General features: G+C 41.8%; 1 protein-coding gene across 3 annotated transcripts; it reads right to left on the reverse strand.

Annotated features, from left to right (window-relative positions):
* Positions 1 to 34: 34 nt before the first annotated feature.
* LOC130208810 (mitogen-activated protein kinase kinase kinase 12-like) lies at positions 35 to 25,790 on the reverse strand. Of its 3 annotated transcripts, none has more exons than XM_056438148.1 (14): positions 25,716 to 25,790; positions 14,443 to 14,970; positions 12,338 to 12,521; positions 11,992 to 12,183; positions 11,245 to 11,403; positions 8,953 to 9,111; positions 8,591 to 8,699; positions 6,297 to 6,406; positions 6,029 to 6,145; positions 4,956 to 5,093; positions 3,958 to 4,666; positions 2,737 to 2,804; positions 2,324 to 2,600; positions 35 to 2,172 (listed from the first exon to the last, which is right to left on the reverse strand). In XM_056438148.1, the coding sequence occupies exons 2-14, from the start codon at positions 14,936 to 14,938 to the stop codon at positions 2,086 to 2,088; spliced, it is 2,805 nt and encodes a 934-aa protein (XP_056294123.1). In that variant the 5' UTR covers positions 14,939 to 14,970; positions 25,716 to 25,790; the 3' UTR covers positions 35 to 2,085. The 3 variants fall into 3 exon arrangements, with proteins under 3 accessions (XP_056294123.1, XP_056294124.1, XP_056294122.1); XM_056438149.1 differs by lacking the exon at positions 25,716 to 25,790 and adding an exon at positions 17,333 to 17,419; XM_056438147.1 differs by lacking the exon at positions 25,716 to 25,790 and adding an exon at positions 16,961 to 17,305.
* Positions 25,791 to 26,314: the final 524 nt, after the last annotated feature.

The raw sequence follows: 26,314 nt of genomic DNA on the forward strand, positions 1-26,314 counted from the left end.
TTTGTCACTGGCTAAAGTATACTCGACACACAAGTTGAGATTTTATAGGTTGGATTTTATTTTAAATTGTTTCTTAAATATATTTATTGTACAGTTACAATAATAGAAAAAGCAAACGTTTCGGTTCATACAGGGTTTTTTCAATCGGCATCATCGGAAACACAAATACCTCCACAAGCGAGACACTAGAGGGCAGTAGTTTTGCTTTGTGGCAACATTGTATCCTGCAGGACGATTCCGAGCTTTAAATCTTGGGGGTACAATCTGTTTAAAATATTCTACAAATGTATTTGTTTAAAACTTAACACCAGATAAAAAACAAAGCTGCCTTTTCTAGCTTTTTGAGCGGGACCTGATGCAGTCTGATTGAACCACATGCACACAAGAAGGCTTGTCGAGGGACACAAGGACATCAAAACCAGAGTGTTGTGCATCACACTGTTTTATGACGGAGCCCTTGCACACTAGTAAAATAATTACTGTTGGCTGGTGAGTTGGGCAATGTCAGTGACCTTTCTGTAAAACAAAGCCATATTATGGACTTGTAAAGCATCATCTAAATTATTCTGCTATGTTGGGGGCATTAAGTAAAAGTGGTTAAATCATATCACAGGCCTTATTTTTTTTGAGGACACATTTTTCAGCATTACTGATTAAACTTACAATAAATATCATTCTGCCACAGATATAGCTTTGTGTTCTACTAAACTTAACATTCCTAAGTGTCACAAAAACTGATTTATGAAAAATGCAAATCGTCATCGTCTGCACTGGTACACTGCAACCGTGTGGCCGTGAAAGCAGAAAACTATCAAATGAATGTCATATTTTGCCTTTCTGAGTTATTTGGGTGTTTTGAGTCCCTGTCATTCATATGCCTTCAGTCAGTTGCTGGATGGATGTATTTAATATTCTAGTCACCAATAAGCCATCCATACTGTATTACAAGCATGCTTCTCTGATGCTATATACACTCCGAGATGTTCAAAAAGGGGTTCAGACTGGTATTGCATTTTAATACAGTAGACACAGCAATACTAATTTAAATAAAAGCCCATCTGCCCTGAATGAAGTCAGCTGTGGTTCCTTTGACCTGTGACATGACCGGAGCAGACATATTGCTTTTTCTTTGTTCACATGTTCCTCTTTTTTCTTTGTTTTGATGCTCGGACATGAACAGCAGCTACAGTACATTCTACTACCAGAAGCTTTTTGAGGTTCAAATAGATTAGCGCCACCTAATTAGAAACATCAGCACCTTTAAATGATACAATCTCACATTTTTAAAATTTGTTCATTTTACAACATCACATATTTACATAGATATTAAAACACAGGTGTAGAAAATGGAAACATAATCCATGACATAAATATAAATAAAACTTGTAAACAATACAAATGAAAATTGTAAACTTTTTTTTTTTTTTACGAATGTCATTAATAATAATAAATTAGTCAGTGCATAATGTTTTTGAGAGAAAATGCAATATGACACGATGATCACGAGGAAATCAGTACATTTCATGAATTAAGTGCAAGCAGCAACATCAGCGGATGTCCCAGTGACGTTGACAACAGAAACATTAGACTTTAATGACACCCTGATAAGATCTTATAATCATGTTCTCATATGACATGATGTGAAATAATGTGACACATTTTTATAATGGAGATGAAAAACACAAATTGACATGGAAGATGAAAGGAGACGTTCAGAGAGACGGTTGTGTGGATGGCCTCTTTGACTGAAGCCTCGGTTGTTGAGGTGCTTTGGTAAAGCTGATTTTGGGCCAGTTGCTATGACAGCTGCTGCTCTGTCAGCTCGGCTATAGTGCCCCAATTCAGTTTCACTCTGACCAATTTATCTTTAATGAAACGTGAATTTCTCTACCCACCACCCCACCGCCCCAATATCAGTTTTTTGAGAACACTCACCAAGGGTTTGTTTTGTCTTCTTGCTCGCGATTTCCTGCCTCTCTGCAATGTCCCTGATCATGTCTCTGTGTATTCAAAGGTCTCATCGAGTAAACGAGGCATTCGCAGGCCAGATCTGCAGGAGTTTGAGGGGGTTGAGGTGTCAGCTTTTCACCAGTTGGCTGGCGGTTGGCTGGGCTCCGCACTGCCTGAATGGTCCAGCTCTGCACTGTCACAGTCAGAGTCATCATACAGGCCCTGGTGGGAAGGAACAACATCAATTATAAGCAACAGACTCCAATGATAACAGATTCTGCCCTATTATCTGTTTATCTCCACTATATATCAGCCTATATTCTCCTTTGATTCACTCTCTTCTGCCCACCTCATAAGTATGATCATTACTCACGAGCTGGGTCTTGACTTGTAGGAGAATAGCTTCCTTCTCAGACAACCCTTCAGAGCCCAGCTGGGTCGAGTCGGAGGGGTCAGCGGGAATCTCCGAGCCCTGAGACAGCAGGTCGTCGCTCTTGTCGTCAAGACGCTCGTCGGTGTTGGTGCTGACCACGTCCGGGGTGCCGCTGTGGGAGTGGTCGGTGGTGTTTCCCTCCTCGCCGTCCGACACTGACAAGTTCTCTGAGCTGAAGGTGGACAGGGACTGGCACTTGCTCATGCTCACGGGACGCCTGCGTGAGGAAGAGTACACATATAATAAGTACTTTAAGAGCAGTGAGAAATGAAGGATCACACTTACACAACTTCTGTGTTGCTAATATTCACATAGACAGGGAAATATAAATAGAGTATTTCAACAACACGTACCGTCTCCTTGGCAACTCCACTTCACTGTCCACCTCTCCTTCCTCTTCCTCTGACGACACTCCACGTCTCTGCAGGGAAATTAGTATGCATTAAAACCCCAATGATTCCATGTCGCATTTCACTTTAATCACCCTGATTCCTGTCGAGACCCGTGAGCCGACAGGTGAGATATGACCCCGATGACACCCGGGGTCAAACTCTTTTCACGGTGTCACTTCCAGAAAGCCAAATGGACGGAGATTTTAGGATGACTGAATCATCAATGCTTATTGCAACTTATACATATTCATCAGTCGTTTCTAACGTGTGGCCCAAACAAATATCCCCAGCTAACTCATGTTAAACAGGAAGTTGAAGTTGCAACTACCACGACAAATGCACAGGTGGCAGTAATGAACCACTTGAATGTTGTCTTTTCACTGCACTCTGTGGGTTTTTGTTTTTTTGTGCTGTCTTATCATTATTTGTAGCATTTGTAGGCCAGTATCTGATTGTAACCTGTATGTTTATTGCTTTTATATTATGTTGCTGTGGTAACCTTTCTCTCCATTAGTGAAGGCTGTAATATCTGGCCTCAGGGACTACTGTTGAAATTTAGCCTTAGCCAACATTGACACATTTACCCCTGGGTTCATTAATGTGTACGGTCCCTGTTCAAATAAATAAATAAATGAAATGAAAAAAAACACAAAATAAAATGAGGATACTATATTATTCTATTCAACAGATTAGAGTCAAGTTTTGACGATCGGGACTTCAGGATCAGTTATTTCAATAAAACAATTCAGCATTTTTCTGTTGTTTGACACAGATGCTGATTCGTTAATACCTATAGCGCAAGTTCGACATTTATTGAGATCCTCTCAGAAAAGCGTCTGCTGAATAACATGTAATGTAATGTAATGTAATGTAATCCTCTGGACATTTGCATGAGGACATTCTCTCTATCTGAACCTCTTTGAGAATACTTCTGATCTAGACGGTTGTTAAAATAAGTAAATACACCTCGGTTTGAGCCAAGACAGATACAGTGATAAAGGCAGGAAAATGTGTTGCTTACCTGGCAACACATTCAATCAAAATGGTTGTATTTCCCCGAAGCCCTTCCCTGCTAATTAATCTATGCACCCTTGTAAGGCAGAAGTGAAAATGATTTGGGGAAACTGGGCCACAATTAGACAAAGCGTTGTCCAACCAGACGATGCTTTGGAAGAAGCTCACCTGACTGCGTGTGACTGCTGCCCTGTAGAGCAGTGCAGCAGGAGTGAGGCGCTGACTTTTGGGCGAGCGTGTGATCACCACCCCGTCCTCCTTCTCCTCGCCCTCGTGGGAAGAACGGGGGTTTCCGAGCACCGACGGCCTGCCCGCGGCGGCCCCCCTGCCGCACGGAGAATCGGGGCTACTTGAGAACGGGATGGAAGCTGCATCCTCGCTGGGCGTGTCACTGCGTGGAGGTGTTTCAGCCGGGTCATCTGTCCCTACATTCACATCCGGTCCCTCCTCGGGTCCTCCAGTCCTACTCTCCCCGAGCCCGGCGGATGCGCTCTGGCTGCCCGCTCTATCCAGCCCCGGCCTGACCTCCCCCTTCCTCCGGCCTTCCGCCTCCAAGGTGGTTGAAATGAGATCCGGGCTTGAGGAGTACATCTTCTTGAGCAGCAGATCGTGCTGCAGGCCTCTGAGGGCTGCGCTTGGGTCTAAATGCTGCTTGCTGTTGGGAACAGAGGAGGTGGAGTTGACCATGGCTAATGAAGAGGAGAGAGTGGCTTTCAGCTGAGCCAAGTCCCCACTGCTGCCTTTCCCAGCCTTCCTGTAGCGGGGTTTCCCTCGGCGTGAGCGGCCAGGTGAGGTAGAGCCCTTGTTGGGGATTGTGACCTGGGTCATGGAAGAGTCCAGTTTGGGGAGGATGACCTCGGACTTTAGTAAGTCTGGCCTGGAAAGGACAGAGAGAGAATTAATTAAAAAAACATGGGTGAAGAATAAACTTTGAAATGCATTCATTGCTTGATAGGTGAAAGCTTATTGTGTGAATTCTTCCCCATGCACATTGAAGGACGAGGCTGGACATATTCTATATTTCTGTTTTTGTCAACTAATTCCTGAAATTAATACTGTCCAAATCAGCAGACCTATTTTTTAACATGACATAATATTTATGAGAAACTTGATCAAACCAGTCACAAATAAATGCTGCAAACTGAAATAACTCCTCGCCGTCCCACCTCTTGCTGTATGAAGGCAGCTTCTGAGGTACGTTGCGTTTCTTCATGAGCTTCTCCATCGAGTTGGAGGAGGCCGACTGTCTGGAGCTCTGGTGCTTGACGCAGCCCGGGTACTTCTTGTCCAGTGAATTCTCCCTCCTGATGATTAAGCACAATGCCAATACTTGTTTTATGGATGTCAATGGATACACAGCATGGAATAAGAGAGCACTTTGTTACAAGCAGTGGTCTTGTGTGACTGGGCGTAATGGCCCTTCACTGAGCATTACGGATTCCCTTTCATGGGGTTTTTTCATTTTGTTTCCACTCTTGATGGATAAAGCTATTAGTTGAAAGTATCTGAGAAATTACAACCCTATAGTTTTACAACTCTTACAGTGCAATAATAAAAAAAAGACTAGACCGTCCTATTCTACTTGATTTTTAATGATTTATTTTGCAATGCTTTTCACTCACATTCTCAGTGCAACCTGACAGAACTCTGGACATAAGATGTACAAAGCTGATAAGAGACCTGGCTCCACAGTCTCAAAGCTGCCAAATGAGCATCTACTAAACCAGTGGTTCTCAACCTTTTTTCCCTTGGGAATTTCTTGACAACAAAGTGCCCCCTAACAAGTGCAAATATTTTTGGGTTAAAAAGAAAAGAAGTAGTCGTACATAGCGCTGTGTCATCTAAAGATTGCCCTGTTGCATTGAAAATAAATGGGATTATTCGTCGATGTGTAACCGTCTCATCAGTTACTAATTTTATGAGGACACGTTCAGAAACTGACATTCATTTTAGACAAGTATAGATTTTAATTATATATTGTTTTAAAAGGTTAATGAAATTATGTGTTGTTAAAATGTAAAAACAACTTCTAGACAAACAAGTATTTTATGTTTTCAAGTCATTTAGAGCACTTTGTAGAGACCTGCTTTTACTTTGACAATAAACAGACGTTGTTAATCAACACCAAGAGCCACAAGAGACTTCCTTTGATTCAATGTCAAAAACATGGAAACTTCCAAAGGAGGTGAATTAAAAATAGATTAAAAAAGGTACAGTTAATCAATGGAAGTTTTCATACTTGTGAAGTTCTTTCTCTTTGATCTCCAACTGCAGCATGATGGCGTTGAGTTCCATGTAGAGGTTGTTGGCTCTCTCCAGTTTCCTCTCGTAGTGCTCCCGGATGTCCAGTGCATGTCTGTGTGCAGAGATATATGGGAAAAGGAACTTAATATATTTATACTTAATTGTATGGGTTTTTAAATGGTTGTCTTATCTTTATATCTTTGCTAGTGGTGACTATATATAGGAAGTTCATCCTCTTTGTGTGTCCATGTTTCTTTGCTAACCTGAGTTCTTCTCTGCGTCTTTTGAGCAGCTCATCGTCCAGCCTGTGAATACACGTCCCCTCGGACTTCAGCTTCTCAAAGTGGTGCCTCACCTCATCCCTCCACTCCACCTGGTGAAACACATGAAACACATCCATCAGAGCAGGTAATAATGAGTTACAGTTACTGAAGGTCCCACCATTTTACAGGGACGAGAATAACGAAAAGGGCTTCAGATCATTTTATTGTCTTCTTCATCTTCTAATATTACTACTACTACCAATACCTTGATCAATGATTATACTCCGAGTAGTGTAATTAATTTCTCGGTAGATAGGGATATAACGTAATTAACTGTATTCTATCTTTTGAAGAGGTTCATTGAACAAGACTTGATTGACTTTTGACCTTTTTGTTGTAGGGTGTTTTATACATTGTCTTATGTTGCTCCCTAACGAAAAAGGGTGGCAAAGCTTTACAATGGTATTATGATTTCTACATTGTTGTTTCAGCCTGTTAAAGGATAATACCGTACAATGAGCTGACTGTTTGACTTTGGATTTAATGTGTTTAAACATGTTCCTGTTTGGCTGTTGCATGTCAATGTAAATCTGATTCCTCCATGGCTGGACTGTTGAGTTTTTACAAGGCAGAAACATAAAGCCTAATCTCGTTACTGATTATGAATGTAAAAGGTTATGCATCACAAAAAAATGATACACTTAAATAGTTTACGAAGAAATCAGGTACCTGCTCCATCATATATTCAGGATGTTATATTTCATGTACAACACTATCTAAACACCATTTTTTTTATTATTATGATTTGCACTCTTGGAAAACGATGCCATTCCTATGTTCTGGATTTAAATAATAAAGTATGACTCAATTTAATTTGAGTAATATTATTAACAACAGGCCATATCAATATTGAGAATAAACCTCATTGCACCTTGATCTGGGGAAAAAAAAAGCTCTTAATTTGCAGGGCGACCGAGAGTTCCCATTTATCATTGAAACAAAACCCATTAAGCTGTCAGATGATAATCGATACACGGAGAGCAAAACTGAACATGAACTGACATGACATAAGCACAAACAAAAAAGATGCAGCGTGAGCTTTTTCTTGCACACAGTGGAGCGTGACAGCTGTTATCTGATACCTGTCATATGAAAGGACAAAGGAAGTCTGATATACGAGTGTGCACGTACATGCATGTGCGTGCACCATGTGTGTGTATCTCTCCCTGCGCATGAGTGATGCTCTTCTTATTAAGCTAATGGACTCTTGTGCGCACTCTTCTGCATCTCCAGTCCCCTCTCTCTCTCTCCTCTCTCTTTGCTCTCTGCGCCCTACCATTAAAGCGATCAATACACTCCGGCAGCAAATACTTCTTTCGAGCGTCACAAGAAAAATCCATTATGGGGCACAGAGGAGAGAAACTGGGGAGGGTTGCAGCGGGGGAAGGGGAACAGGGAGAAATAAAGGATCAAGGATAAGTGGAGAGTGAAAGAGGTTTGTATTTTGCATCAGGAGACATAAAAGAAGGAGGACGCAGTGCTGCGAGGAGGAAATTAAATCTGGTGAATTGTGTGTGTTTGTGTGCAAGAGTGTGTCTTATGATTATACACGCTTGAGTTATAAATGGATCTGTGGTTCTGCATGGCTGAGTCAAGACATAATTATACTTTTCTGTCTCCTGCCCTTCATCTGTTTGGGCTCGCAGTGGTCTAACATGGCCTCCCCATCCCCCACCCTTACACAGACACACCCTCTCCCTCACATAGACATTCACCATTTTGCTTGGATATGATGGGAGGCTGAGATCTGTGACAAGGAACAAAGACCAAGGAACCAACAATAATATGTTGTGATTGAAAGGACAGGTATTATTAGTTGGGGGTCCTGAGGGGTCTGGGGCCCTCAGTGCAGCTGCACTGCTTGTAGTTACTGCAGCAGACTGGAAACAAATGTGAGTGAGTTGACAGCAACATTACTATTAGAGATACTGGCTGCTGTTGACAGGAGGTTTTCTATTAAGAGAAATATCGAGCTTATGCATCCCTCATCTGATTTGTCTATTTGTTTAGATATATTTCTCAAGGAAGACTGAGACGTGATGCTTCTCAAATGTATTTCCCCCCAACTACGCATATAAAGTGTCTGAACAAGATTGTGAATTCAGTGCTGTTTGACTTTATTCCCCCTTTTCTGTATACTTTCTACGTTATCTCTAAACATGCCCTGAAATTAAATTGTACCCGTCATTTCATTTTTCAAAGTTAGACCGTTGGCAGAGATAAGGGAAACTTACCTGAGTCTGGAAGTAGGTTTCTTGTGGAGTCGATAGGATATCGGCTGACGCGATGTCAAGATGCAGGAGAATCTGTCGGAAGGAAGGCCTGTTTCTTGGCTTGCAGTTCCTGTGCGCAATTTAAACAAATATTTTGTCAGAAGTGAAAGAAACATGGAAATAAATGACCTTTCCTCTCTTATTATTACAGATCTCTCTGAGTAAACTATTTTTTAAATGTTGTTTTTATGTCTCTCAGCCTTCCTAAAGCTTCTAACTTCATCATATTCTTTTGGTGCTGATGCCTCAACATCAGTATTCTTCCATCCATCTGTGTCTGCTTCCTCCTCCTCCTCCTCCTCCTCCTCCTCCCTTCCACTCACCAGCATTGCCTCAGGAGCAGTTTGAAGCTTTCGGGGCAGCTATCAGGTACAGGCAGATGGAGGCTGTTGTTGCCCACTCCCCAGATGATAGCCGAGGAGTCCACATCTTTATAGGGCACCTCTCCTGTCAGCATCTCCCACAGCACCACACCGAAAGACCTGAGAGATGTGGAGTTTTTACTTTTAGACACATTGATAAAGATGTGAAGTGGACAGATGAGAGGGAGAGTGACTGAAATGTCACACTTTTAACTTTGTGGAAATAAATCTTGAGATTTAGATTACAAATGTTACGTCTGTTGGATTCGTTGTCACTGTAAAAAAGCCTTTGATGCTAACGCCTCGTGGCTAGTCTTTGGTAGCTTATATCAATGTCTAATCAGTTTTGTATGAAAACTTTTATCACTGCTAACAATTTTCTCTCGTTGGAATCATGTAAATGAATTTTAAGTTATAGTAAAGCTTAACCAGTATATTGTGGATTCCCTTTTACTACATGTAGTTTTTATGATTCCTATATACACCAGAAATACAGCAAATTGGTAACAAATTCATTAGATTTTACCACAACACAAAGGTTTATTTCACCACAGCTCAGTGTTTCATTGACAAGCTCCATCTTTGTGTGATGAGAGAGAGCAAGAGAGCAGACCCACAGGAAAAAGTAACTAAGGAAAGTCTGTTGTGGGTTTGAGACTCCTGGAGTTGCCGTGGTGACCAATTACAGTATCCAAGGTGCCAATAGCATCACACAGCAATGAGGAGGTGTGCGCTGTTGTGTTTAGATGTGCATTTTTAGTCTCCTCCATCGACTTGTTTTTGATTCATGATATAAATGCAAGAGAAAAGATACTTGATTTCAAGGTTAAACCAAGTCAAATATGAGCTGTTAGTTATTGGTTTATTATAGGCGGCTTTAGCTCAGTGGCTTTAGCTCAGTGGGGTAAGAGGGCCGTCCTGCAACCGCGGGTGGGGGGTGTCCCCGCTCCCCTCCCCCCATTTGCAAGTCGAAGTGTTGAGCAGCACTGCCCACCCCACCCCCTTCCTCTCACCGCCACACCCACTGCCACTGCCCTTAATAACTAAATGGGTGGGTTAATGCAGAGAACTAATTTCAAAGTAATGCAATGAATGGTCCGTTTGTCAATTCAGTGACACTTATCTTAAAGTAGAAAAATAATAAATGGAAAAATTTGCCATTAAAAATAAAAGGGATGCAGTGCACTTAACGGGAAATCACCACTTTTTGTTGTTGTTGTTTTTAACCAAATTTTTGTCTCGCAATTTATCATTTTATCCAGCAGCTCAATAACTAAGTGAAGCCCATTTTTTGCTGTTTTACATCTATTTTACATAATGCAATGCAGCATTGTACTGAAGCCAGTCAATATGTATGGCCTGGTGTTAACGTCAGTAACATTTCCTTATGTTGTTTTGTGATTGTTTAATATCTATATACATGTATCACCATTTACACATGCAGGCTTTAGCCTATGACTTTGTGATTAATAGTATGTATTCTTTCTTCTCTTGATTGTTTGTGTTTAATTTGCTCAGCTTGTGACTCGCTGCTGCCCTTTCAACAGCAAACACGTTTGCATTGATTTGAGGTAAAGTTAAGAAAGGTTACATTTCGTTTAATTAATGTATTATATAAAATCTAGCTCTGGCTTTCTTATAAAAGATCAAACAGGAACATGAGTTGTACCAGTTGTATGTCAGCACAACACAAATACATCACAATAGAATACTGAATCTTTTTGTGATATGAACTGCAACATAGTTGACATACATTTAAGCAAAACACCCATGCTTTGCTTTCTTTTAACATGAAAAGCTTTTTAATCCTATTTTCACTTCTCTGCTAATGCACTGCTGGCCCTGGGCCAAACCATCCGCAGGCTCGGAAGGTTATTCCAGCCTCTCCTGAGCACTGCAGCATCTGGCAAATCAATTATTAAATTAGCCAGCGTTCCTTTCAGGACGGAGAGGAAGAGTGATGGAGGGATGTAGGATGGGAGAGAGAGAGGGGGAAATGTATTGGGGGAGATCAGGGCTTAACATAGGGCAACCCATCAGATTTGGCCGAGGCCCTATAGAATTTCATGTAATGAGATATTGTACATAATACTCAATAGATTTTCTGGAAATAGGATCCTGCGCTCTGTACTGTAGTAGACTGTAACTAATGAGATTGTATGTTGATTCAATGACAGATAAGACAAATCACAAGGGGAAATTGCAGAGGTTCAACAGTGCAAAATAACAGGGTAAAAGGGTTATGGCACCTACCAAATATCCACTTTCTCTGAGACTGGTTCGTTGCGTATCACTTCAGGAGCCATCCAGGCCACCGTACCAGCAAAGGACATCTTGGTGCTCTTGTCACTGAGCTCCTTGGACGTGCCAAAATCTGAAATCTTGACTGCGTCATCGTAAGTGATCAGCATGCTGGAATGAAACAGTGAACGCAGAGTTTATATGTGAGTCTGTGTACTGTGTACATAGCATCTAAATGTGTCCAATCAATGTATCTTTGTAAAGTAGTGCTTCCCAAGCTGAAGGCCACCTGATAAAACTGATGGTTTGCAAGGTGATTAAAAAAGAGGAAGGAGAAAAAACTCTTTTCTGGATAATCTAATCAATTCAGGCGTCTAAAAGGCATTAACATGTACTGAACTATCTAAATTGGACCAATGCTTTTATTCAATTCAGTTTATTTTGTATACGCCATTATCACAAATTACAAAATTGCCTTAGAGGGCTTTACAATCTGTACACATACGACATCCCTGTCCCAGGAGATCACATCGGATCAGAAAAAACTCCCAAGAAATAGAAGAAAAAAAACTTTCACGGGAAAAATAAAGGGAAAAAACCTTCAAGAGAGCAACAGTGGAGGATCCCTCCCCCCGGATGGACGGATGCAATAGATGTCATGTGTAACTATTTATTGACTTTTTTGCTTTGACATTATCGTTTACATTTAGGTTTTCAGTTCACCACACAATGCATTTTCACCAGGTCTACAAAACTCACTTTGGAGACTTGAGGTCTCTGTGGATGATCTTGTGGAGGTGAAGATAGTTCATGCCCCCAGCGATGCCCATGGCCCAGTCCATGAGCAGGGATGGATGTATCTGCCTGCCTGCTCTCAGCACCTCATACAGCTGTCCCTGGGCACAGTACTCCATGATGATACAGTAGCACGGAGCCTGGGTACAAATACCTCTGTGGAGCGGAGAGATATCAAGACAGAACATATTAGAGTTGATACAATGCCAATGATGAGAAAATATGAACGTTTATAGGCATTTCACTTTCTTTTCGTGGAAAGCTCTGCACACTTAGTGATCTAATAAGTCAACTGAGGGTCCGCACTAACTTGAAAGTGATGATGTTGGGGTGTTTGAGCTTGCGCAGGTGCTTGATGTCTGTCTCCTTGATGTTTCGCAGTTTCTTAACAGCCACTTCCTGTCCGTGCAGCTTGCCCAGAAAGACGGCGCCCTGCGCTCCGCTGCCCACCCACTGCAGGTCAGATATCTCTTCGAATGGGATCTCCCACGACTCTGAAGTTGGGGGAAAAAGATGGAGGCAAAGTAGAAGTTTATCGGTGTAGTAACAGGTTAAGTATGGATACAGAGCAGATTGATGGTTTTCAATTGTTGCATACGGTCAAAATGTGTATCAAAAGTTTAAACTAAGCTGAAACTTAATTTAGGATTTAATTTTTTTTAATAAAGACAGAAAAAAACACTTCATAAGCAAAAGCCTGCATGTTAAACTAAAGCTAGAAACAGCAAGCATACAACAACATAACAAACTGTGCTATTTTACAAATATAGGTTGGACCTGTCACACTAAAACCTGCAATAACCGGCTCTGACGGTCAACGCAGAGCTCAAGTTTAACTCTTTTTCGGTTGCTGAACCTCAATTTAGATAGACAGGAAGCTCTAATCTCCTGTGGGTAATTCTCACTCAGCCTCCTAAATCCTGTTTAGTGCCATTGTGGGGCTGATGCAAAACAGGGGTCCAATGCTCAGGAGGATAGAATGGGGGGATTTGAGAGCCTAATGTGGATGTACGTTGAATAGGGAGGTGGAGGGGGATGACGGTCGTGGTGGTGGTAGATCTATTTGTGTGTGCGTGTAAAGAGACAGTGGGGGGGGGGTTCCCTTGGGTCGGCTGGGGTCCATGTGGCTGAAGACAGATTATTAATACAGAGAATATTTACAGTCTCTTTTGCTGCAGTTGTTAATTAGCTGAAAGAAGATTTAGACACATTTATCATATTAATAAGGACTATATGAATGATTCACGATCTCCTGATAGATTGAGGACACTGTCTCTAATGAACCCCTTAAATGTCCCACAATAAAGACATAAGGTCACATCTGACACACCAGAATATTGCCAGGTCTGCTTTGTTTGATCTGAACAATTGAGGAAATCTAAAGCATCACTAAGCACTCAATAGTCCTTCACAATCAATAAAGGACAGACAATTTCCCAGCTTTCTTTTGTGCTACATTGTGCTTTCTAATCAAAGCGTAAGAATAGAGCATGTGTGATATGGTAGATACACATTCAGTGGCAGTGCCCCTATTTATGTCACTCTTATATGATCCGTTTTGCTCTCGTGTGTGTGACTTTATATGAGGCTGCACGGAGGAGGGGTGCAGATGGGCTGGGAGTGATAACAGCACAGGGTGAAAAGAAGACAATGAGAGATGGGAGGAGGAGGGGGAGCGGAGGGGAGGTGTGGAAGTCAAACGGGTGATAAAATGATCAGAGGGCCATAAAGACAAGGAGACTTATACCTCTGCCAGGTCTGATGTGCGATGCTGTATTTATTCTATCAACTTGTTTTTTGGCATCCTATCTAACTTTATGTGTTTGTGTCAGTGCTAGATATTAAGTATTTTTTTATTTGTGGATGTGTTTATATGTGTGCGCTGCCATCCTCGGGATCCTATATGTGATAGTTAGGTTTGCGTTAATAGAGATGAGAGGCGCAGGGTCGGAGCGTGGCCATGCATAATTCATGGAGCAGATTTGGCAGAGGAGTCCCGGGGGACTTCTTCGCTATTGTAGTGGCTGCAGACATAAACAACACAGCGTCACAGGGAGCTAGTTTCATGGGGGGGGGGGGGGACTCGGAAGAAGGTGCGGTGGGCACAAGCAGGCGTGGATTCTGGGAAATATCAGGGTAAAATAAGCCCTCTGCAGCTTTGATAAGAGTCTCTCTCTGACTGCAGCTCTTTCACGTCAAAAGTGTTGGTTTACAACATGGCCTGTGTGGCAGTCATGTTTCTATCAACTGTTAAATATAACTAAAATGGAGGACAAGAACATTTAATTGGCACATCAGAGCTTCACACTGGGATTAAATGGGAGCTGGTGCTTGCTTCAATTGAAAAGTGAGAACTAAGTGTCTGTAGATGTGTTTGTGTATTTCCAGTGAAATGGATTTGACCACTAGACTTACCGTCCACGCTGTGTTTGTGCTCTGTGGAGTAAGCTTTGCCGATCATAGTCCAAACGGGTCGCAGACACCCAAACAACCCCTCCAGAAACCCTCCTCCCCCTCCGGAAGACTGGCACTGTAGCCTGGCGGCATCGGCTTGGCTCCTGACGCAGCTGCCATCCATCTCCTGCCCCTCTCCCTCCGTCCTTCCATCCTGCTCATGAAGCTTCAGGACACTGTTGGCAAAGTGCTCCTGTTGTTCCTCGCTCGGTGTCTGGTTGTGTGCAGCCGTGTGCCCCTCTCCTCCTCCTCCTCCTCCTCCACCCCCGGGCTCGACAGAACCTCCGGTGTCCATGGAGAGGACGTTGCGAAGGACGCACTGGGTCGGGGTAAGGTCCATTTCTGGGGTGCAGGGTGTTTCGGCATCGAGGTAGCGGTAAGATGGAGCATCGGAGAGTGGACTGTTGAAGCCGGAAAGAGACGGCGAGGGGGCACGTGATTCATGAAGAAGCGCCATGAGGGCCTTTGGTCATCAGAACAACTAGAGAACTATCGAGCATAGTGAGAGAGGAAGAGAGAGAGAAAAGGAGGGAAATTGTTACAAATCAAATCAAAGTTAGAATTATTACTCTGGGAGCAATGGATTCTGATTCAGCTGAATATTGAGTTTGTAGGAGAGTGTCACTTCTGGAAGATAATTATTAAAGTCTCCTATATTAGGACCTTGAGCTATGAGTTATCGTAAGTGGCAAAGGAACTCAGTGGAGGGACTGCTCTAACTATCAGCAAATGCAGGCTGACAAGAAGGCTCACCTCCCTAAAGCTGTGATCAATATCAAATAAATGCACATTCATTTTCTATGTTGCATCACCTAGTGCTTTGCAGCTTTCTCTACAGGGGTCGATGTTGAAAGCACACAAGAACAGTGAAGAACGTGCAATAAATTGTTCATCATCAGCATAGAAGGGTTATACCAACATCTCAGAAACAATGTGTGCCTTGCCATTAAAAAAGGTAAATAAATAGAGTACAGTGGTCGGCAGTGCATGTGCTATTGGTGAGAGCAATGACATTAACTTATGAGTCATGATGTCTGATAGCTGAAGATATGACATCAATACTAGAATGTGAAACATGATTCAGGACGTTTGGACAAAGGACAAACGAGAAGCCTGTCCGGACCATAAATCAGAGCAAGCCTCAGTTCAGGATTACCCTTGATGAAGTGCTGCAGCAAAAAATGTCAGACCACATCTCTAAGGCTGCCGTGGCAACCTATAGGTGCCACAGCTTCGCAGTACCTCAATCAAGTAATGTCCTTATGTCTTACATGTTGTCCTCACAGCATATTATATTGAAATGCTTTTTGGTTTATGGTTCATATGTTCATGAATAACAAAATCAATGAAGGCAGAATGGTGCCACAGCTGGTTATTTACATCCTACTGGAGAAACCTCACTGGCATATTAGAATGGAGAAGATCAAATGATGGCTGTATAATAACGAGATAATTCTGCAAGCCTCTTCAAAGCTTGTCATTTCTCCAAGGAAAACAACATATTCACACTCAGCGGAGAATGAAAACGCATGATTTATTTTCAGGGCCTTTTTAAGTCATCCGGTTCTCCTCGGCTATCTCTGACAAGCACGACGAAGAGGTGACATGGTTTACCTGCTTTGTAAAATAATGATACCAATCAATACCCAGCATCATTGTGTTGTTGTACGGCCACACAAAACAAACGTGTTTTCCTCTCGAAAATCGCAAACATGCAGGATCAGTTTGCAGGTTATCATGTGAGGGGGGGGGGGGGGGGGGCTTCATGCATCTGTACATATCCCATGTCCATTTGAGTAGAATTACTAAGCCTAAATGTATTAACATGCTATTAAGACTATTATATTCCTTAATTAATGTGACAATTAGTATCATTACAAGTAATGTGCATTGAATCTAATATATTAGCCCTCATACCAGGACATATAGCTATATATAACCATCCATAATTCACAAAATATGGAGAGAGAGAACATGAAGATAGTCCAAAACAACACGCAGCCTGAAGGACGCATCCAGAACCTTGAAGCTCAAAGTCATTATAATGTCTGCGTATCGAGAGAAAACCCCGTGAGACACATCTGGTGTCTGAAATGTGGAATAATCATTCACATCTGACTGATCCTGCCTGCTAATAGTCCTGCTGCGGCTCTCACTTGATTTATTTCGAGGTATCAGCTGCGGGAGCTGCAGCGGCAGCCTCCGCTCTGACACAGGCCGGTGCATTGTGGATGTTTCTCGCGCGCATCATCGCGTCTCCTCGCACCTCCTGCTGCGGTTAAGATTCCCGATGCATCAGTGCAGCATCACTGACAACACTGATGTTACAGTCAAACACACTATTGCGGTTCATATCTGGATAACTAAAAGGGCATGATGTGCCTTTTATTGATAAAATCAGCTGCACACGACCTCCCTTCTCCCTGAATATATAGCACGCCGACTGATTGCTGCCAATGTAAAAAGCATCGTTTCCTACCTCAGTGCCGACAGCTGTCCATCGCTGGTGACTGCAAAAGCTTATTCCACTTGGTGATTTAGGATTATAATAACAACCGCCTGATAATTCTCCCTTGCTGTGTTTTTGTCGGTATAATCTGTAACCGCAGGTTTACTCCTCCTCTTCCTCCTCTATGAACCCACAGAGGATTCTCCGCCCTGGATGACTGGAAGTCTGAGTCTTTCTCTTGCGTTTATCCCAGCGAGCAGTAAACACAACTCCAGCTCTCCGCTCCCTCGGTTCGCTTGTTTTCCTGCCTCCTACACCGCCTCCTCCTCCTCCTCTTTCCTTTCCACTCTCCTCTGAGGATGCGATCTGCGCACACTCAGGAATGTATACGGCCCACCTCACCTCGTAAACACGACCATGGAGGAGAGGAGAGGATGAGGAGGGGAGGGATGCAGTGCCCGTGTCCTCCTATCAGAGGACACATGTGCCGTGACGAGCTCAGTCCGGTGAGACAGGACCGGACAACGGCAGGTAAACGGGTTTATGAGCGGGTGAGGCTATATTCTTAGGGGCTCAGCCGGTGTGTGAGGTGATCAAAATGATGTCATCTCCAAAGCATGCAGCATTTGACTGGACAGCGCCGTGTAAATCCCTTCAAACCCTATTAACGCCGTCTGTATCGAGTAATTGGTGCATAATCTGTGAGCACTGCCCAGTCTGCCACAGAGGACACATGACGACTGGTCTTTTATTATTATTATTATCTCCTCCAATCTCTACTGACCCATTTCTCTGCGATAGGGAGAGTGGGACAGCACGGGACCGAAATGGGACTTTCCCTGCAGGCGTGATTTGTTTCCCTCAGCGACTTCAATTAACCTGAATGAAATAAAAAATCACACTCATTTAAACAACTGTCATCTTTCATCACAAATCTCATTTCGCGTTTTGCAAATGCCACCGTCAAGGGTTCCTCATTAATCAAGATGTTATTTCCAAGGCCTGTCATTCCTGCCATCATTTACGAATGAATGACAGTTTTAATATTGTGAGATATAAAACTATGCATGAGGCTTATAAAACAACACAAAGTCAAATAAACCAGATTCAGAATATGGCTTGAACTGTACATTTTCATACGTAACGTACCTACAAAAATCCCCACAATTTAGAATACATTGTAATGTAATTAAATACAAAATTGTTGCCTTCTGTTCCCAGCTTTTAAGAGACAAATTGTCTCCTTAAATACATCGAACTGAACAACTGTTTGTACAGTATACATAATAATAATAAATCAGATACATTCTTGCTTGAATGGATGCCAGTGTAAGTCTCCAGGAGATCATGAAATCACTATAAACACAGGAGAATCTTCCAAGAGTCAAACTATTTGGCAGACAGAGGAAGATGTGAACAGCTGGGGATCCCATGTCTGAGCTGACTGGCAGTCTGAATGGTTGTAGCTACATGACCCTTTTTGAGTGCTAAATCCAAATCCAGCCCTTATCTCCAGATTAAGCTTGCGTTGGGCTTAAACCATAACAATGACCTCATCGTGTTACTTGTTGACGGCGGGGAAACCCTGGCTCGTGCACAGACCTGACCGACCATGTGAGACTGACAAACCTGCACAATATTTGAAGCCTCCCCCCCCCCTCCCCCCGTCTTCTCTCTGCAGAGCTTCATGAAATCATGAGAATAACAAATCACAGCACTGGCTGAGTTTGACACCTCCACTGAAATTACAGTTAAGAAAATTGTTTTAATTTGTTCATCTTTGAGTTACAAGATTTTTTTTCAGCACTTTACAATTTCATACCTAACAAGCAAGGCACAATAATAATGGTCCTGTTTTATGAAAGTGATTCACTCTTCTTCTTTACAACATATTCTAGCAACCATCTCAGCGGGACACTGTCAGAGAATTGTTGCATTTCTAAAAAAAACAGTTGACAGCAGACTTGAAGACTTTTATTCATTTTCACAATCTAATAAATTATTTTCAAGTTCCCAAATTAATGTTCAAGTAACCACATGCTAATACCGTGGTTTATGAATGTTTAACGTTGGTTTTAACATCACATGGAATAGAGTGGGCAAAATCATTCTTGCTATGTTATGCGATCCTTATCTATAATTCTGCCTCGAGGTGGTCTGAATGGAGCAGCACATCCTCTGTTCTATTTCTTTTTCTGAAAACTTTCTTCATGATTTATTTATCCGTGCTTGTAGTTGTTGGCCGGCTCCTCGTCAGGGAGGTTGAGTCCTCTGAGGGTCTGTGCTGCTGCCTCTGATATCCACCAACCCGACTTCTGCTTGTGTTGCGGTAACAACACACACAGCCTGAATACTGCAGGCTATCACCCCTTAAAATAACCTAAAAAGTGACAGTTGAATTATTTTTATATATACATACTCATTCACTGGGGACTCTTATTGCTTTTCAAAGACTGCACAGCGGATTCTGAAAGGGCTACACTACCGTTCAAAAGTTTGGGGTCACTTAGAAATGTCTTTATTTTTCAAAGAAAAGCACTGTTTTTTCAATAAAGATAACATTAATCAAAAATACACACAATACATTGTTAACCCTTGTGTTGCCTTAGGGTCATTTTGACCCGAATCAATATTACACCCTCCCCCCGCCTATGGGTCATTTTGACCCGATTCAATGTTTCACCCTCCTGTTATCTTTATATTTACTGACATATTTTACCCTTTGGGTTCAATTTGACGCCAGCAATAAAAACCTCCAGAAAATTATGAGAATTAATATTGTTTTCCAAGTTTAAGTGTGAGGCACTTTATGTTTGTTTGTTGACTACCGAAAGAACACCGACATTAAACATTGAATGGGGTCAAATTAATCCTAAAGCGGGAGGGTGTATTGAGTCGGGTCAAATGACCCTAAGGCAAAATACACACTATCCATTGTTAATGTGGTAAATGACTATTCTAGGTGGAAACGTCTGGTTTCTAATGAAATATCTCCATAGGTGTATAGAGGCCCATTTCCATCAACGATCACTCCAGTGTTCTAATGGTACATTGTGTTTGCTAATCGCCTTAGAAGACTAATATCTGATTAGAAAACCCGTGTGCAATTATGTTAGCACAGCTGAAAACAGTTATGCTGGTGATATAAGCTATACAACTGGCCTTCCTTTGAGCTTGAAGTTTGAAGAACAAAATTAATACTTCAAATATTAATCATTATTTCTAACCTTGTCAATGTCTTGACTATATTTTCTATTCAATTTTCAATTCATTTGATAAATAAAAGTGAGTTTTCATGGAAGACACAAAATTGTCTGGATGACCCCAAACTTTTGAACGGTAGTGTATGTGCGTTACATACCTGCTGCATATGTGCAAAGCACATTTAAGAGAAAATGTGCACACAACAAAGCTTCAATCGGACTACTGAAGGACTGTACAACATTCTGTGGTACCCAACCAAATGGCTGATGTAAAATCCTGCATTGTTTGGCAAGATGACTCATAAGCTGTGGGAGGGAATTGACAGAAGCCTGCATTGAAGGATGTCAAGGGGAATGCCATGTGTGAGCACACGAGCCTTTAACTGTGAGTGTACATACAGTATGTTGTGAAAGGCCCGGTTCCAAATGGTCACAGATTATCAGTTACGGGGGAAGGTAGAGTCGTATGAATGTGTGTGTGTATGTGTGAGTGTGTGGTTGTGTGTAGGGAATGAGGTGGAGGGCAGCTTCTGGCTCTGTGGAGAGCCTATTTATGGATCCTCATCGAGAGCCCCTTGTGTTAGTCATTGTCACTTTCAGTCACACACTGCTGAATAGGTGGCCAATCATTCAAATCCACTCAACTCTGGTCCTACAGCGAACGTGAACAAAAGAAGCAAAGATAATTGGCTCTCTGCTCCGACAACATATTGACTGAAAACTAACAGCAGAATACGACAGACATTTGTTCAGATTTGCGATGAAAGAAGGCAGCAGAAGTGTCTGTCTATATTTTTTTGTGCTGACGTATGTCTGTGGGAACACGCACAATGGAGTGATCCCTTCCTGTCTGTTGGGAAACTGATATTGGAAGGTATCGTCATCAATCAGGTTGCCACTACTTTGTGCTTCACCCACTGATGGGATTCATTAAGAATGGCGCCAAGCAGTATTGGTGGGCGGGTGGAAGAGGTTGGCGGGTGGGGGATTCTCCATTTCAACAAGATGATCTCACCTCCTGTCTGCAGCTCAGCTTCATTCATAAAGTGTGTGTATTCACACACACAAGCACATACACAACCAACATATTTCCCAACGGGATGCTGAGGAAACAATTGAGCCGATGAAGCAATATTCAGGTGAGGTCATTGTTGGACGCCAAGGTTCCTCTTGTTGTTTCAAAACTCTATCAAGGATGTCTGATGCCGTTAATCATTCGACCTTGTCTACATTACACCACATACTCAGGAGCGGAAAGAGGTCCTCATGGGATAGAAAAACTGCCAAAACTGCATTGGATAAGAGGTTACATTTAAAATTTTGAATTACAAAACGATGATATGGAAAAATAAGTATAAGTGAAATATTCACTCCCATTTTAGCTCTGTTTTGGTCTCCACCTTATCTTGCATTGCAGGTGGATTCTCACAATGTCACACAATCACACAAGCACTCCGGGATCACAGATCACACACAAATCCACCCTGCCAGACTTCAAGTAATGCATTTGCACGGCCGTGGTTTAGTTGTGTGTGAGAGAACAATAGTGAAGTGGTTCGCACAGATGAATCAGTTATATCAGAATGGGAGAATTGTTTTTCATTTAAAGAAGATCAAAGAACGACACAGAACGCTTTTCTCAATGGAAAATATGTTTTTGCTTCGGCAAGAGTTCGATTGATCAGTGGTTCATCCAATCACCTGTGATCACCTGCTAAATATTTTTCAAAATGGAATGCCCTAATCGGAACAATTTCTAATGATGGCTTCTCAGATGGTTCTAGTGGGGAAAGTTAATCTCCACCAACTCCTAAGTTAAATGTCTCTGCTAAACGCTCCACTATGTTCACCAATTAGTCACTAACTGTGTTTATCCTGCTGTTTGGTAATAAGATAAAGTAGGCACGATGAGCTTTTAGAGCGTTTCCATTTAAAGCAACTGCCTGCTGGGGCTGAAATGATGACATTGAGGAGAGCTGTGAAAGAGAACCAAACTGGTACCTTTGTGGACAATAAAACAAAAGCTGAACGTAAATGTGAAACTTGTCAGAATTGTTGGTTTATATGAGCAAAAACCCTTTCACATACAAAAAGTCATGTGACCCATTGTTAATGCACCGCCTATTGCGGCTTTCCAATCTCTTCCTGACAGTTACAAGATGTATCTAAGACAACTGGAGAACCATATTGACTCATTTGGGCGTTCGCTAAAATATGCAAATCCAACATTTAGATCAAGCAGTGCTTTGATCTTCCAGTGAGATTAGCAAAGTGTCTGATTTCCCTTTGAAACCTCTGAGAGGCGAGCAGCCAGCCAGGCAGCCTGCTGTGGAGAGCCTCTGGCAGCCGTCCGGTCAGCAGAGGGTTAATAACAATAAAGAGGAGGTTGGAGAAGCCTTCCTGAAAGTCACATGGTCTGTGCCGGGAAGCGGGGGTGGAGCCGGAGGAGGGGTCTGGAGCGTGTTGCCGTAGAAACAGAATTCTCAGTTGGCCGATGTGAAGTCAGAGGCGTAATATTAGGCGGTGACTGCAGTGGGATGCTGCTGGTGGTGTGAGGGGGGGGGGGGGGGAAGGGTACGGGGAGGGGGTGACTCACACTGGAGGACGCACTCTGCATTCTAATGGATGGACCCACACACCCACACACACACACACAAGCACACGCACACGCACACACACCTTCATTGGCTACATCGCCTACCGTCTCTTCCTTATCTTAGATCTCCCATTTTTCCGACGACTGTACAACATGGCCCGGCATTATCCTGCACCACTCTACCTAAACTTATAATTATTTAATTATTTCAATGATAGATCCATTAGTGTTCGCCTTGATGGCTTCACTTGCATGCGTTGAAGGCATCTATTAGAGGGAACCAAATGCTTAGACAGGCCAGTAAACTATAGCCATGTAATTGGTGACGGCATAATTGCACAGCACACGTAGCAATTAAAGTGATAATATGTGTAAACCATGCTCAAGATTATCATTGGATTAACTACACTTCTCAAATGCCCTTGAGTGTAGAGAATCACCAGCTGTTTCTGGGGAAGTGTTAATAATTATGCAGACGATTCTTTAGGCTGTTGTTTAGGGGTCTATCCTTTTGGCCGCGGGGATACCGGTTTGTTTCTCATTAGATTTGTTGTGAGGAAGCAGTCTGTGCTAATGAACTTTTTCTCTCAGGCTGTGGGACAAGAAAGCAAAAGCCCTGAGAATACTTTTTTGTCAAGCGCACAAATATGAATCTATAAAGGAAATAGTGATGCCTCAGGGGTTGATGAAGGCAATCCATTACAACAGCCAGCGCTCATGGCGGTGAGAATGAGACAACCGAAATGTGTAAAATCCCAAATTATGTTTATGGATTCTATTCATTCATGGGATGCATACATTATGTATTTGATCTAATACTTTGATATAACAAGTAGAGGCAAAGACAGGGAAGTGATGAAGTGAACAGAGGCTGGGAATATTTTATTAATTGTATGGTCATAATAAATCATTAATACCATTATGTTTATACCATTTGGAAGCAATAAACTTAAGATCTTTCCATTTCTAGATACATTTGATTTATTTTTACTTCCGGAGAGACTTAGTTGTGTTAAATTTTTTTTTTTAAAGACATACGATTTGGATATTTTTTTCAGCATCAACATAATTAATGTCCAGTGATGAAAATTCATAAGAAGTCACAAGAAGCTTTGAACATATAAAATATAATATGTTTCCTCGCTTAAAACATAATTGTCCTATTTTTTTTCTTCCAGTTTACCATTTTACATTTTCAACGGAGACAACATATCTTCTGCAGTCCGAAGCGGCCCCTGCACTGTTATAACTCAGGGGAATGTGACGTACACTTGCCCCATCGAAAAATAATTGACTTTTTGATTGAATGCTGCTTTGCTTTTCCTTTTAAGGAAAGCCAGGGCAAGTTCATTTCCCATCATTGCTGCACGTAGAACTGGAAGCAGCAGGGAAGAGGCTGTGTGACGTTTTCTCGGTCCCCACCCACAGCTGTATCTCATGTTTGGAGTAGCCAATGGGGTGAAGGGTAAGCTGGATGTCTGTGCTGGCTGGTCAGGATCCACATTATTTTCAGTCTTCTTTATTTATTTATTGTTTGCCTGTGACGATGACTCATTCAATGTTTGCGGAAAAGGGGCAGCTACAGCATCATACCCCTCGAGGAAAAAACTAGAGAAACCTGATACCTCGGGATTGTACCTTTGTTTAAGTAATCTAAATTGCACTTCATTCCTGCACAGTGCCATAATTCTGCTATGATTGTATTGTATGTTTTGTTTGTTTTCCATACCATGAGAGTCTATGTTATATTTGTCTTGAGACCCCTCACATTTATCCATTAAAGGTGTGGAATTCTCACTCTGTTTCAGACTTTTTCTTCTGTCTTTGAACGTGTCTTATCTGGTTTGCAGCTTTAGATGTCCAGTAATATTCTATCAACACACATCTCTTGTGAGAGGATCATTTTCTCATTTGCCTACTATATTTAGAATAATAAGAGATAGAGGCATTGTTTCCTAAATTTGTATTCTCGAGGAATACCACTCACCAATTATACACACTTATGCTCATTATCCACTTGACCTGCTCATTCATTAGTTCATCTGTAGTAAAGAAGGTAATTATCATTCATTACAATACTGTGATGTAAGTGATGGAGCATTTAGCAATACGTTATATGAAATGTGAAAACATTTTGTTGTTGTTGAAAGTAGCCAACGTCAAACAAACATCCATTCAATGCAAAATCACCAGGCGAGTTTAGCCTGTTGTTTCATCAAGTGCGCTGTCCATGGTGCTGATCAGGGCTATAAGGCCCTGATGGCCAATGCAAAAACTGACATATTTACTAATTTAACCTGCGACAATAGTGGGAGGTTGCAATACAATATTTTACCTTATCTTGTTATTAGTTAATTCCGATTAATCTCATAATCTAATTATTGTGAAACGAATTTAAAAAAAATCGGTTTTCGTTCTGAACTAAATTAACCGATTAAGAACGCATTGCAAACATGTGATAGTATCCTGATTAACGTATTTCACGATTCAAACAACGTTTTGTTTTTTCAGCGTGTGAAACACTAACTGAAACAAACTGGTCCGTCTTTTCAAGAGAAACCCTATAACCTCACCCTCTGAGGTAAATGAAGGCCTTCCTCAAATCAATGTGTATCGATTTAATTAAGCTAAAATAAAGAGTTGTCAACGTGCCTGGAGAGCTGGTAATATGCTACCAAGCATCTCAGCAGAACGATTGACTTATAGCGCCACCTTGCTGTTGTAAATGTAACCAACGTCACACCAAATGCCACAGTGTACTACTGGACTAGATTAAAATCGTGTGGTTTTGGCAGACTGCCCATTGTTACGAAATACAGGAATTGCATCTCTAAAACTCTAAAATAGCATCTTTATGTGCATTATTGCTGGCGCAATGTGTGCACACCGTTTTAGATTAGTGCATTCAAACTGAACAGCATTTTCAGCATTGCAGGGATAATGCATGCACTGCAGGAAACATACTCTGCAATAAAAAAAAACCTACCTTTATCAGGATGGGCAGCCACGCAGTCAGTTTTCACTGGTTGTTCAGTTTCCCACACGAGAAAACCGTGAGAGCCGCGGTGCCTCTTCAGGGTGAATACAACAGTGGTCCCATCTGGGTAATTACCTTGTCAATAAACCTTGAAGGTAATACCGCGAGAACGAGAGTTGGGGATGAGAGTTGAGTCTGACTCCCTTAATAATTCAAACCTAATTTCAATGTTGCAGCGCATATGTTCCTGTATTAGCATTACCTACAATCTCTTCTACCAATATAATGAAAAACACTATTTCGACAAGCATAATAGTGATAATAATAATAATATAGTATATATATATATATATATATATATATATATTTAAACGAAACTTGTACACAAGGCCTCTAGATTTAAAAAAAACAATTCTTACCTGCCTCTAGGCCTTAACAATCGCAGTGTCTATTCTGGTTTGGAGTGTATTGTCATCCACATGTGTAGATCTTAAAACAAACTATGCCACAGTGAATCTCAGGCTTTTTAGATCCCGGAGAGTCTGTGGCCTCGGGATGGGTACCCAATTTGCTTGGTTAGAAATTCTAATAATTTTGAGCAAAGTTTA

This window comes from Pseudoliparis swirei, chromosome 18 (assembly GCF_029220125.1).
Source record: "Pseudoliparis swirei isolate HS2019 ecotype Mariana Trench chromosome 18, NWPU_hadal_v1, whole genome shotgun sequence".
Classification (NCBI taxonomy): Eukaryota; Metazoa; Chordata; class Actinopteri; order Perciformes; family Liparidae; genus Pseudoliparis; species Pseudoliparis swirei.